Source organism: Vigna angularis, chromosome 11, assembly GCF_016808095.1.
Source record: "Vigna angularis cultivar LongXiaoDou No.4 chromosome 11, ASM1680809v1, whole genome shotgun sequence".
Lineage (NCBI taxonomy): Eukaryota > Viridiplantae > Streptophyta > Magnoliopsida > Fabales > Fabaceae > Vigna > Vigna angularis.
The window spans coordinates 10376232-10391172 of NC_068980.1; the positions used below are offsets into that span (position 1 = coordinate 10376232).

The 14941-nt window shown below is 28.6% G+C and overlaps 1 protein-coding gene across 1 annotated transcript; it reads left to right on the top strand.

The window, feature by feature from the left end:
- The first annotated feature begins 3315 nt into the window (after window positions 1–3315).
- LOC108333577 (gibberellin 2-beta-dioxygenase 8) lies at window positions 3316–6277 on the top strand. The gene is made up of 4 exons (XM_017569045.2): window positions 3316–3451; window positions 3942–4403; window positions 5170–5488; window positions 6047–6277. The coding sequence occupies exons 2-4, from the start codon at window positions 3961–3963 to the stop codon at window positions 6275–6277; spliced, it is 993 nt and encodes a 330-aa protein (XP_017424534.1). The 5' UTR covers window positions 3316–3451; window positions 3942–3960.
- Window positions 6278–14941: the final 8664 nt, after the last annotated feature.

Genomic DNA, 14941 nt, shown 5'->3' on the forward strand with positions numbered 1-14941 from the left:
TAATATTTGACACTAATAAAGTCGTTAACTCTAAGGAGATACTAATTATTTTACATTTTTTAATAAATAATTATTAACATAAGTCTTTGATTAGTTTTAGCTAAGCCAACCCTAATAAAGTTCACTTAATGTTGAAAGCTAATACTGTGAGCTTAACCAACTCTAAGACAACATTATAACTTTTGATTAAGTTAAAATTTTTAGGTTAGTATCATATTATTGTTGTCTTAATTTATACTAAAAAATATAAATAAGGTTAACATCGGAACACTTTATTATAGTCTTATTTATTTTTAGGATTTTTATTTATTTATTTATTTTAGTGTAAGCTTAGTAGGCTAAGTTGACACTAATTTTATTTACCAAAGTTAGCATCGATGTAAATATAATATATGTTTAATATTTACATGATACAAATTTATATGCTTTGGTAACAATAAAAAAGAATCATAAATTATATTTATGTAAAGTGTAGATTTGAAAATGAGAAATCTTATCAGTCACAATTTTCTCTCTCACTTTTCATATAAATTTTCTTCATCTACACTCATCTCTCCTTTATCCACACTTATCTTCTTCATTTGTACTCATCTTCATCCACAATCATTTGCTTTATATGTTCATACTCATCTCCTTCAATGAAAATCATCACCTTCATATACTATATTTTTTAGTTTGTATTTTATTTTGTTGAAGATGAAGGTATTGTATGAGAAACGTTTTCTTAAATTACTATCATTAGTGTCTACCAAACTAATACAAATTAAGTTAATATTAAAGATAAATCATAAATCTACCCTTATCCCCTTTATTCACACTTATCTCCTTCACTTATACTTATCATTTTCATCCATATTCATATGTTTTATTCACACACATGTCTTTCATTCACACTCTTCTCCTCATCTCCTTCAATCAAACTCATCATCTTCATCCACTACAATTTTTTAATTTGTATTTTATTTTGTTGAAGGTAGAGCTATTGTATGAGAATTTTTTTCTTAAATTACTATATATCATTAGTGTCTACCAAACTACAAATTAAGCTAATATTAAAGATAAATTTTATCTAGTTTAAACCTAATTGACGCTAAGTTGAATACATTTTAAAATAAAAATGTATTAATTAGCATAAACTTAGTAATACTAAATTTTTTTAATTAAAAATAAATTTAAAAATTAGTGATAGATAACACTTCATTTTCTTTTGCTACGTATGTTCTTTATGTGACTGGAAGTACTTAAATTGAAGACATATATAAAAAAAAAAACCTTATTACAACAAGTGTTTGTATGACATGTAATCTTTTCAAAGGTGTGATGGATAAAATTGATTATTTTGTAATTATTAAAAACTTCAATATCTACATTTGTGCTCATAAGGCTCCTCATATTTCTATGGTTGTTTGGAAACCATTTCATATAAGTTGTGTGAAATGCAATGTGGATGGAGCGGCTAAAAAGGTGTTGATTTTGCTAGTTGTGCAAATATTTTTAGAGGAAGTAAAGGTGAAAATATAGATGTTTCACTTATTATATTAGCATTGATATTGCTCTACAAGCTTAACTTATGGGTGTTACGCTAGCTATTGGTTTTGTTATGTTAAACTTACTTATGACTGAAAAGTGACTTTATTTTGGTTGTTAGTTTTTTTATAACAACCCTAGTATTCTACCTTAGTATGGTTTAGAAACAAATGGAAGTGTTGTCTTATGACTCATTGCTTCGATTTTAAAGTTTCACACATCTTTCGTGAAAACAACAAATGTGTTGATAGAATAACTATTTTGGTGTAGAGTCTAAATAAGTTTTTCCTACGTGTATAACTTGATACCTATTTAGAAATAGGATAGATTTACCTAAATATAGATTTTCTTGATAACATGAACTTTGGTTTGATATCCATGTTTATTTGATTTTTTTTCCTTTATATGCACATCCCAAGAAGCATATGATTCTTGAGCGATAAGGTGTCTACTTCTACCTAATTAGGATGATGTTGATGTCTTTATCTAATATCAAAATTTTCTTCTTTTAAATCTTAATTCAATTAAAGAAAGTCAATTAGTAAAAATAAGTTCATGTAAACATTCAATTATTATAAAAACTGATTTACAAACTATTTTTGAATTAAAAAAATAATATATTTATTGCAAGTAAATATGTTTTTGAACTAAAATATTAATCTCCAAAATTATAACCTTAATTTTAGTTATTTATAAGCAATTTTTTTCGTACTTTAATTTTATATCTCATAACCTTTCAAGTTTCATCACTATTTTTTTTACTTAATTCCTTAGTTCTGATTTTTAAAATGATTTCATTTCACAAAATGTAATAAGTCTATTTAAATAAAACCAAAAAAATTCGAATTTTAAGCGAAATAATAATAATAATTCAGAATTTTAAGTTAAAAAATAACGTTACTCAGAATTTGTAATCCACTTTAAAAACAAAAGGACAAATTGAATTGTTAGAATCAAACATCAAAATAAACCAAAAAGTTTACCCATTATATTACCTGTCCAAATACTATCGTTCTACATTGTTCCTGATCTTCCATGGCCTAATGTCAGAAAGTGACATCGTTATCATTTATCATATAAAACATTTAATATAATTTAAATAATGCTAATAAACATATGATAAACGTTTAATGATTATTTAAATATCTAAAAAAATGTTATATAACAGTAACAACGACACAGTACTAACATTGAGAAATGATATATTTTACACATGAATATATTTTATATTTATTTAATATTATTTCTTTTTTTTTAAATATAGAATTTTACTTTTCTATAATTATTTTACCTTATGATATTATATTTTTGAATGTAAACTTATCATCCTATAGTTACTCTAAAAAAATTTGTGTGCCTTACCTTCTGAACGTAGTATTAGATTTAATTTATTTTCCGTTCATATCTGTGCATTTATCTTCATATATTTATATTCTATTTTTATATTTGTATTCCGTTTATATATTGTTTCAAACAATTATATATATGTAAAATTGTACTCTCTTCTGATGGAATAAGAAATACAATTCCTATCCTTTCTTTTCTCATAACACGTAGACTGCACTTCGTGGCTACAAGTCAAGAACACTGATATCTTATGTAGTATGTTGTAGTTGTGGTTGCATGCGTTTGTCCCCTCTTTTTCTGATGTTGTGCTTTGCCGCGTGGTCTCTGCTTTAGCCATAAACTTAATCGTAGTGCTATTCCTGACATGTATTCACATGCATATAAATATCTCTGCAATCACCAATATCTGAAGCAATCTAAACTAATCCATTACGTGTTCTTCTTCTTCTCACATAAAACTGCAACTTTCTTTCTTACTTACCTGAGTTTCTTTGCTAGAATTCAGTGTCTTCTTTTCATCTGACTCTGTAAGCTACGAAGCGATTGAAATTCCATAATCATCTTCAAAGAAGCACAGGTGAAATTTTGACCCTTGGATATAATTCTTTGATTATTATAATCAGTCTATGAAGCTTTCAGGTCCCCTGATTGACTTTTAAATATATAGGAATATATATATTTCCCTTAGGGCAACAATGGTTGCTGCTATAAATACTAGCAATGTTTTCAGCCAGAGTATAATCTTGTTTATGATATAGAGAAAGCATGGAGCATATAAATGCATGCGTAAACATAACTTGTTATTAAACGTATAATTGATTTCTTTTAACTTTTCTTGGAAGGTTGAGTAAAACAACTATTATTTCTTTAAAATAAGTTAAAAAGGACACATACCAAGTGTGTCTGGTTTAGCAAAATCTCACTTTTGGTGAACCTAATCTTTTTTCTTACATTGGATTCACATTCAACGTGATGATAGAATGTTCATCCAAACACTGTTAGAATGATGTAATCAGAAGTTTATATGGACACATACCGAATAATGGATTCGTTTTTTATGAATGTAGTGTAAGATTTTGCTCTGAAATGGATTATGAACCACCATTCCTTGAGACCTACAAGAGCCTTGTGCAGAAACACCTAGGGGATTCAAGGAATAATAATGACTACTGCAGCTCTACAGTAGAGAGATGTGATATACCTTTGATCGACCTTGGGAGGTTAAGTGTTGAGAGAGAGGAATGCATGAGAGAAATTGCAGAAGCTGCAAGAGAATGGGGTTTCTTTCAAGTTGTGAATCATGGTATTCCACAGGAGCTGCTCAAGAGCATGCAGATTGACCAAAAGAAAGTGTTCTATCAACCTTTTGTGAACAAGTCAACACAGCAAGCTATTTTCTCTACCTTATCTGCCAAAGCTTATAGGTGGGGGAATCCATTTGCCACCAATCTCAGACAACTGTCATGGTCAGAAGCCCTTCACTTTTATGTCACTGACATCTCAAAGATGGACCAACATGAAACTCTCAGGTATATGCACGTATCTTCATTTTTTCTCTTTGGCACTATTCATGTTTAAAAATTTAAAACTGCAACATCAACAACAACAGTTATAGATATATAGCACACTTTTTAATTACTTTTTCTCTTTACTCGTGTACACATATCATGATATCACCCAATTATTAACTACTTTATTTACCATTTGATCCCTTTATACGTATTGAATTTACACTTCAGCTTGCTTCTTCTGGAGTACTGAGGAATAGATGTTTTTTAACTTATTACAGATATGAGACAACACTCGTACAATACAGTGGGTTCCACTTGAACCTAAATCATGACCAAACATCTTCATTTTCTTCTCAAGCTTTTAAAGGCAGACAATTCAAGTCACGTCAACTTTTTTTACATTGACATTTTTAACAATACCTAATAAAAGAAAAAAAGCAGTGTTTCTAAAAGTGTTGTAACAAGGAGTAATGTGGGATAGTTATAACTGATTCTCCATTTATTCTATTTGGTCGAGAAGAAATTGATAAATTTTCAAACACGAGTCTCAATATATATCCTTTTAAAATCAATATATCTTGAATTTATTTCTATTAAAAATATTGAAAAAAAATATTATTAATATTATTTGCCTAGTAGAAAATACTTTCATGGTAAGCATGCTGTTCATCTGGTAATAAAGCATTTATTAGTAAACACTGAATGACATGATATACTTACATGTGCCTTCATTGTGTGTTTTGACTTAAACTTAAACATGAGTAGTTTTGTTTTCTTAATTCAGATCAAACCTTGAAGGTTTTGCAACAAGCATGTTCTCCCTTGCACAGAGCTTGTCTGAAATACTAGCCTGCAAATTGAATGCGAAATCGAACTATTTTCGAGAGCATTGCTGGCCAAAGAGTTCATTCATTCGATTGAATAGATATCCTCCATGCCCTATATCAAAGATGCATGGCTTGATACCTCACTGTGACACTAGTTTTCTCACCATCGTACATCAAGACCATGTTGGGGGATTGCAATTGATGAAAGATGGAAAATGGGTTGCTGTTAAGCCTAATCCACATGCTCTGGTCGTTAACATTGGTGACTTGTTTCAGGTGAAATCTCAGCATCACCTTTTCTAGAATAATGTTATAAAGTGTTTATTAATACTCTTTTGTTTTGATTTAATTAATGGAAAGATTAAATAAAAAATATCTTATGATTTGTTCTCATAATTATATGCTCAATTTAGGGCAAAAATTTGTTGAGCTGGTGACAATGACTTTGGAGGACTTGCTTAGTATAATGTCCAACATGGATGTTTTCGTGTTCAATTAGCACTCCATAACGCTAAAAGTTAAAACCCACCAACTTTTCATCGAATCTGACTGGTTCAAAAAGGTTTGAAAATGTGATCATCAATCCAATAGAAATTATAAGAATGCATACGTCTGAAATAATTAACAATGACGAAATTTCCAACATGCATTAACTGTTTCAACTTTTTGTGGGCTCCAATCAAAAAGCACATTACCAATTGCTATAAAAAGTATGTTATAATTAACATGCCCTCAATAATTTGTCTTTTTTTCTGTATGATATTGGTTGACTAAAGGTAGGTCTTGGAAGAGCTTCTAAATTTTAACTTTTAACTTGTGCGTTATAATGTGCAGGCCTGGAGCAATGGTGTTTATAAAAGCATAAAACACAGAGTAGTTGCTGCAGAGAGTGCTGAGAGGTTTTCTATGGCATTTTTCTATTGTCCCTTGGAGGAAGCAGTTATAAAAAGCCACATGAGGCCAACTGTGTACAGAAAATTCACTTTTAAGGAGTATAAAGAACAGACTGAGAAAGATATTAAGCAAACTGGGGGAAAAGTGGGGCTCTCCAGATTTCTTCTGTAGGAGTGTATATATATATATATATATATATATATATATATATATATATATATATATATATATATATATATATATATATATATATATATATATATATATATATATATATATATATATATATATATATATATATATATATATATATATATATACGTACTTCTTTGTACCTACGCACTATATATGTCTATGCTTTGTTTGATCAATTATATTGTTCATGAATATTTCCTTAAATAAAATTGGTAGTTTCTGCCAATAAAAAGATGTACTAATAATTAATAATATAAAGTGCATAACTTTTTAACTCAATTTTCAAATAATTTAATTATAAGTTATTTTTAATTTCTTTCTTATATTTTTCTCTTAAAGGAAGAGGGTAATATATAATTTTTTTTGCCGGGAAAAATTTCAATCTAAATTAGTTTTAAACTCATGTCTTCGTACAAGTTGATGTTTTGTTTTGTTATTAAAAGAAATTTACATGGTGAGAAAATAAATAATAAATAATTTTAATTTTATAATTAAGTTTTGAATAGAATTAATGTGAAAAATAATTTATAGATTTAAAAAATTAATACGTCTATAAAAGTATAAATAGTAAACTTTGTATAAAGAAAAAAAGATAAAATATGTGCAAAAATATTAATGATATATAGAGTACACTCATTAAAAATATAAAACAAAATAATCTAATATGTATTACTAGATTCATCTAATTAGTATACTGGCAAACTCATTTAATATATGTGTTGTTAGACTCGTGTAATAAATATATGGGCTCACTCGTCTAATCAGTACATGGACAAATTTGTCTATGTATATTACAAGACTCGTCTGATCATAGTTGTCTAACATATATTAATAGACTTACCTAATATGTGTATGAACAAACTTGTTTAATGTATATCGTTAAACTTGTCTAATCAATGTATGGACAAACTCATCCAATGTGTGTTGCAAGACTCATTTGATCAGTATATAACCCAAACATACTTGTGTAATGTGTATTCTTAGATTTATCTAATCAATGTATGAAATGACTTATCTAATTTTTTTGTTATACTTGTCTAATTTGTGTATGGAAAGATTTGTCTAATATATTGTTTGATCAATATATATATATATATATATATATATATATATATATATATATATATATATATATATATATATATATATGACCTATCTGTATTGCTAAACTCATATATCAATACATCAATATACTTATCTACTGTAATGTTTTTTTGCTTTACTCATTTAATTAATGTATTCTTAGACTTGTGTAATAAATTTTGCTATACTTATCTAATGAACGTATAAAATGACCTATCTAATATATTTTGTTATATACTCATCTAATTAGTATATGAATAATATTGTCTAATGTATATTGTTATACTTGTATAATATTTTTGCTATATTCATTTAATTAGTGTATAGAAAGACTTGCTTAATGTGTATTGATAGAATCGTATAACCAATATATTGGTAGACTTGTCTAATATGTATTGCTAGACTTGTCTAATGATAACTTTTTGATAAGTATACCAAATCATTTCAAGTACTAAAAGTAAGTATTGAGTATCGTTCTTCCAAGGAAATTGAGTTACGTTATCTAATCGAACTCATTTACCAAAATCAATTTAGTAATGATCATAGTTGAATTCATATTTATGAAATTGCATTAAAATATCAAGAATTTAAAATTATGATTGAAAGTTATAAAGAAAACTTCATTGGAATTAGGTTCCTGACTCACTTTACAGTAACATTCTAGACAATATTTTCTACGTTCAAACATTCACATAACTGTATACTTGATTCAATTCCTTAAATCAAGTTCTAAATATATGTGTAAAATTATTAATTCCTAAATTAACACAACATATAATTTGCATGAATTTTCGATGTTTAAGAATGACCAAAAGAAAATATGTTATTCCTAACATCATTCCTTTTGGTTGCTCTTTCTTATGTCCACGTCTAAATTTATTTTCCGGTAAACATAAACATTAAGAAATTCATTATACTTCCATATAATGACAAGAAAAGCAAGAAAAGCATATGAACACAATATATTAAACAGGAAGTTTACATCAAAATGAGTTGAGTACATTCAATTCCAATGAAATAAAGTTTTAGCTACTCCTAGCCATCTAGATCATACACTTTTGAAGCAATTCCTTGCAGAAAATGACGTCTTGATGCCTTAAAGTAGTCTCCTAAAGTTCCTCAGATGATTTTGTATCTTTGTTCTATTAGAAGTTTCTTTTTTTTTTTCTGTCTTCTCGAACTTAAAAGCCAATTCAAATTTAATTAATTAATTCGCTCAACACACAGCTATGCATGCACTGAGCAAAAACTCAAATGTTGTTGAACTTTTAACTGACCTAATTCGCTCAATGAGTTGTGATGGTTAGTTGAGCGATAATTCTTTCTTGTAGTTGAGCGAATGAATGCTAGCTTAGTGAGAAACAATAGACAACACTTCGACTGATGTATTAATTCCTATATAATTGACTACACAATTTTTCTATGAGGAAAGCATATTGTTTCATGAATAATTACAACTTTGAGCTAATTAATACGTATAAAAACAAGTATTTTTCACACTTATCATCTAATCATTATATAAACACACTCATATAATGTGTGTTGCTACACTCGTCTGATCAATGTATATTTATACTTTTGTAATGTGTATTTCAAGACTCATTTAATCATTAAAAAACTTACCTAATATGTACTAATTGACATGTTTAATTAGTGTATGAACAAACTTGTCTAATGTATATTGTGACTTGTCTAATAGTGATAAATATACATGTCCAATGTTATTACTAGACTTGTTTAATTAGTAACTGAACAGAGTCATCTAATCAATTTATGTGTAGACTCGTTTAATGTGTATTGCAAAACTTGTCTAATCATTGGATGAATATACTCATCTAATGTGTATTAATAGACTCGTCTAATTTATGTATAGACAAACTTATGGAATGTACATTGTTAGGCTTATATTATCAATGTATGGACAAAGTCGTCTAATATTTGCTGCTAGACTCGTTTAATTAGTGTATGAATAAACTTATTTAATGAGTATCTCTAGACTTGTCTAATTAATATGTGGAATGATTCAATAAACTAATAGTACTATTTAATATTGATATGGAGATTTTAAATTTGAAAAATTAATGATGTTATTTACTAACTAAATTAATAATTTATTAGATATTAAATGATATAGTCGAAATATATTTCCATTTTTATGGTAAATCAATTTAAAAACAAATCAAATAGGTAAAAGAGTACAATAACTCTTTAGAAATATAATTTTTTTAATGATAGTGTAAATAATTTATATTATTATACAATATATGTTATTTTTTAAATAATATAATTTTATTAAATAAATGTAAAATATAGTTTTTAAGTTTAATTTTGTCAAATGACATTAATTAAAAATCATAAAAAGATAAATTTGAAAAATGAGAAAAAAAGTATAAAAAACTTTAAGTATAAGTTATTTTTAATAATTAATTAAATAACAAGTAATTAAATATTATAAAAGAATAAAATTAAAAATGAAAAAATAGTATAGATAAAAATTAAAGTATTAATTTTTTTAGATAAAAATAAATATGGGTAAAAATGTAAATTAAGTTGAAATATACATAATTTTTTAAACAAAATAAATATAAATAAAATTAATAAGGTCAAATGACTAAAAGACTGAGATATTTGTAAATAAAATAAACTTGAGTAATAAAGTAAATTTCTTAGTATATTATTTTATATATTATAATAAATCAGATAAGAAAATAAAAAATAAAATAAAAATAAATCTTTCTAAATTTAATTTTATTAAATGACCATATAATTAAAAATTATAAAGGAATAAAATCGAAAATGAAAAAAATAATATAAAAGAACAAATTAGTCTATCAATGTGATGTGACACTATTACATATATTTATTTTTTTATTCTATTTAGTCTTATTTTTTGTTAAAATACAGAAATGTTGACCATCTTCAAAACTAGACCAAATTTATTTTTTGTATAAATCTTATGCTCCTATTTTTATTAAAATTGACATTTTTATTAAATATTTTTGAAAATATTTTTAATTAAAACCGTGTATGACGTGTTAGTTCATGTCTTTTTTTTTAATTTTTTTTTAATTTTTTTTCTTAATTTAAAAAGTAATTTTCCACATCTTAAGTTAGCATCATGTCATGTGATAGTGTCACGTATTAGCATCAGTGTCATGTGTCATTTTCTTATATTTAATTCAGTACCTATATTTATTATTTTAATTCAATTTAGTCCTTTGATATTTGTTATTTCGATTCAATTCAGTCTTTTTTTTTCAAAATTTTAAAATAAGGTTTGAATTGGTTAAAAAAATAGGGTTCACGTTTAGAAGGAAAATTCTTCATGTAGCAAAAATCAAACATAAATATAATAATTGTTTAATTTTTTGGTAGGGCTTATTTTTTGGTCAGACTCTCAAATAGGACTCTTATTGGTTTTCTCAATTGGGTCTTTATTTTTGAAAAATTGAAACAAATAGAGTTCTACCGTTAAATTGGACTAACGTGGTTAGACTGACGTGTAGTGGATACTGATAGTATTTTTTCAATGATGTGGCATATGTTATATCGTAATAAGGTTATTGTGATGTATAAATTCATATTTTTGAATTAAAAAATTGGGAAAATTTTAAGTGAACTCAAGCCCTTTGTTCAAATTACGATTTGTGAAAAGAAATTGGAGAAAACTCTGAGTGGTCCTTCGAAGTAGGGTTCTTGACAAAAACGGATATAATCAATTGAAGATGTGTCATTCATGTTCTTCTTCAATATGTAAGGGGTGACATAAGCACACTAACAATAACGCCTTCACTTCCTCCTCTGACGGTGTTGACGACGGTGTTGCCTCCTCCCACACGTCTTATGGGTTCAATTTGAACTTTCTGACACTACTCATGGAGTTTTGGTTGCTGGTTGGTTCGACTTCAAGAAAAAAGTCAACAAAGGCGACAAGTAAGAGGTGGAAGTGCAACATCCATAATTTTGGATCATCCAGTAAGAGATCAAGAACGCACTTGAACTTTTAAACAAAACAATAAATTAAAATGCAACATACACTATATAAATTAAGTGACACCAGATTTACTAACCTCTCCATTTCCGGTGAGACCATATATTATTTGACACTGTATTCCACAATCTTTACTCCTTAAATAACTGACCATATATTATCAAATATTACTAGTAAATAAGTCATTATAGGAATAGTTAATGTACTTGTAATATATTTTATCAAATATTACTATTAAACAAGTCATTATAAGAATAGCTAATCTGCTTCTAATATAAAAAAAACTTCTACCACTCTAAGGAACAAAACGGAAAGACATTTATTACTGTTAAATTACTTCTATCACGTACTCGAAGACAATAACATGATAGAACCTCAAGGCTTATCACTATTACTCATATCTTGGTTATACAATGTCAACAGAGAGATAACAGGGTCACAACAAATTGCAAGCAGGAAGTATTTCATTATACAACAACTTAATTTTCACATAATACTCTCTTTGTGTCATCCTTTCAGTCAGTACAAAATGTATCAAATAGAAGCTTGAATGGAATCTAATTTATTACTGATAAATGGCACATTCATACAACCAACCATAAAGAAACTGTTATATCTTGAACAAAAGTTTGTATATCTTTTTTACAACTATCACGAGAACTAAATTTTTACTTATAAGTGAAAATCAACTTATCCTCCTAGCATTAAATGACAGAGCTCCTACAAAAATTTAAGTGCATGAGTTGATTTTAATTCTTCTTTCTTTTTCGATAAGTACTTAACGAGAACTTTAGCCTAATGTTCTGTAACACATAAATATTTGGATGTAATTATTCGTTCGAAAAGGTGAGAACTCTATTTAGAACATCCATCATTTTGCATCATCCAGTAAGTGCAACATCTAACATTTCATCGATTCAAAGAAAATTACACACAGAAATTTTGCAGAGGTTGTAAGAAAGAAAGGTGCAGAGTAATTTATGTAGTTCAACCACCACTCTATGTTGGAAGTCCCACGTCAACTAGAGATAACGCCAAATTATAATATACAAGTAAGGTACAAATCTCACCTTACAAATCGGTTGAGTTAGGTTGAAACCCACTTTCTAACACTCTAATCCCTCAATTTTCTTAACCTATGTTACAAACTCAATCCAAATTTTTCTCCACCATAACTACGATTCATTTAAAATCCATTTTAATTTATGTTCTCCCAGATCATGGTCGAAATATGCGGCGGGATAGCACTGCTGCCCATTTAGGGGTGCAGCAAAGTTTAACCGTGATTTCCTGGTTGTGAAGGTGATAAAGATGGTGGTTGAATGGTGCTAATGGTGGCTAGTGCAAGGTGGAAATAGTAGCCCAAAAGGGTTGAGGGAGAAGGATGGTGGCAGATGAAATCTCTAATTTTCATAAACAATTCAATTCAATTAACTTTACGTAATTTTTTAATTTAAAATAAAAAACAAAATTGCACGTTAACTATTAACAATTTGTCACATCATTAAAAAAACTTACATTAGCATACATGTCAACATAATTCTAATGCTTGTTAGTCTAATTTAACGGCAATGTTCTATTTGTTTCAAATTTTCAAAAATAAAGACCCAATTGAGAAAATGAAGAAGTAGGGATTCTATTTGAGAGTCTGGCCCAAAATTATGATCTATCGAATCATTAAACCTATAATATTTATATTTTAGTAATTTAGTTAGAGTTAGTTTAAAAATAATTCTACAAATATTTAATAAAATTGTAAATATTACTCAGGTACATCACCAAGACTCTCATCTAGTGACACATCATGTTCCTCTTCATCAACATTATCAATAGGAGCATCCAAGTCATCTCCAATCTGCTGATTAGTATCACCATGTTGTTCATCATCATGAACATCAATATCCAAATCATTAATAGACAACCGAATTGGATCAAAATCAAACACATTACCATCTTTCTTAGGTGTAGACTTTTCCACCTTATCAATATCTTCAATGGTTTGATCTTCCATGAATTGCACATCACGACTTCTAACAACTTTCTTTTCAACGGGATCATACAACTTGTAACCAAATTCATCCTGACCAAAGCCAATGAAGATGCATTGCCTTGTCTTCACATCCAACTTGGATCTTTCATCCTTTGGAACATGAACAAATGCTTTACAACCGAAGACACGCAAATGATCATAAGTAACATTCTTGCCAAACCAAATCTTATCTGGCACCTCAGAGTTCAAAGCGACTGCAGGACTTAGATTAATAACATGCACTGCTGTAAACAATGCCTCACCCCAAAAATGCTTAGGCAATTTTGCTTCAGAAAGCATACACCTAACTCTTTCAATCAATGTCATGTTCATCCTCTCTGCTAAACCATTCAACTGAGGAGTTTTGGGAGGAGTCTTCTCATGTGCAATACCATATTGTCTACAATAAGCATCAAATGGTCCACAATATTCACCATCATTGTCAGTACGAATGCGCTTCAGCTTCTTGCTTGATTGTCTCTCAACCAAAGCATGAAATTCTTTAAACTTGTCCAACACTTGGTCCTTTCTCTGTAAAGCATAAACCCAAAGCTTCCTGGAACAATCATCAATAAAAGTAACAAAGTAAAGTGCACCACTAAAAGACTTTACCTTCAATGGGCCACAAACATCATAATGCACCAATTCAAGCAACTCTGACTTCCTGGAAGGAGGATGCTTCTTGAAGGATACTCTGGTTTGTTTACCAGACATGCAGTGAGAACATTTCTCCAACTCTACACTCTTCAAATCCTGAGAGAACATCCTTTTTAACTAAGCAATTAAGTCCTTTTTCACTAATATGCTCAAGCCTTCTGTGCCACAAATATGACTCCATATACATGGCATTCACACTATCTTTAGCAACCAAAGCTTTTGTCCAGTAAAGCTTAGAGTTTTTCTCCCCTTTAGCCACAATCAAGTTACCTTTGGTGAGCTTCCACTTTCCAGAACCAAAGTGGTTATCAAATCCACCATCATCAAGTACCTGCACAGAAATCAAGTTAAAGCGAACATCTGGAGCATGTTTAACTCCTCTAAGCAACAACTGCATCCCCATGTTGGTTTGCAAGTGAACATCACCAACACCAATAACCTTAGACACTCCATCATTACCCATCTTCAATACTCCAAAATCACCAGGTGTATAAGATATGAAGAACTCCTTCCTAGATGTAACATGCAGTGTAGCACCACTATCAATTATCCACATGCTCTCATCAGATACAAGATTAATAGTGTCATAATCACGAAGACAAATAAGGTCACCACATGTAATAGTAGTAACACGATCACCATCATCGGTATTTTTTTCTCTTTGCTTACCCTTTTTGTCTTTGCTCTCTTTCTTCAACAAAAAATAGTTCTTCTTTATATGCCCTATTTTGTGACAATAGTGACACTCCACATTCTTGTACCGAGACTTGGACTTGCTCCTGCTTTTATCTCTACCACTATTTTGTTCTTTCTTCTGGCTTTTCCCCCTATTCTCTGTAATAAGCACTTTTGAATGAGATGAAGTACCATGTGTCTTCCT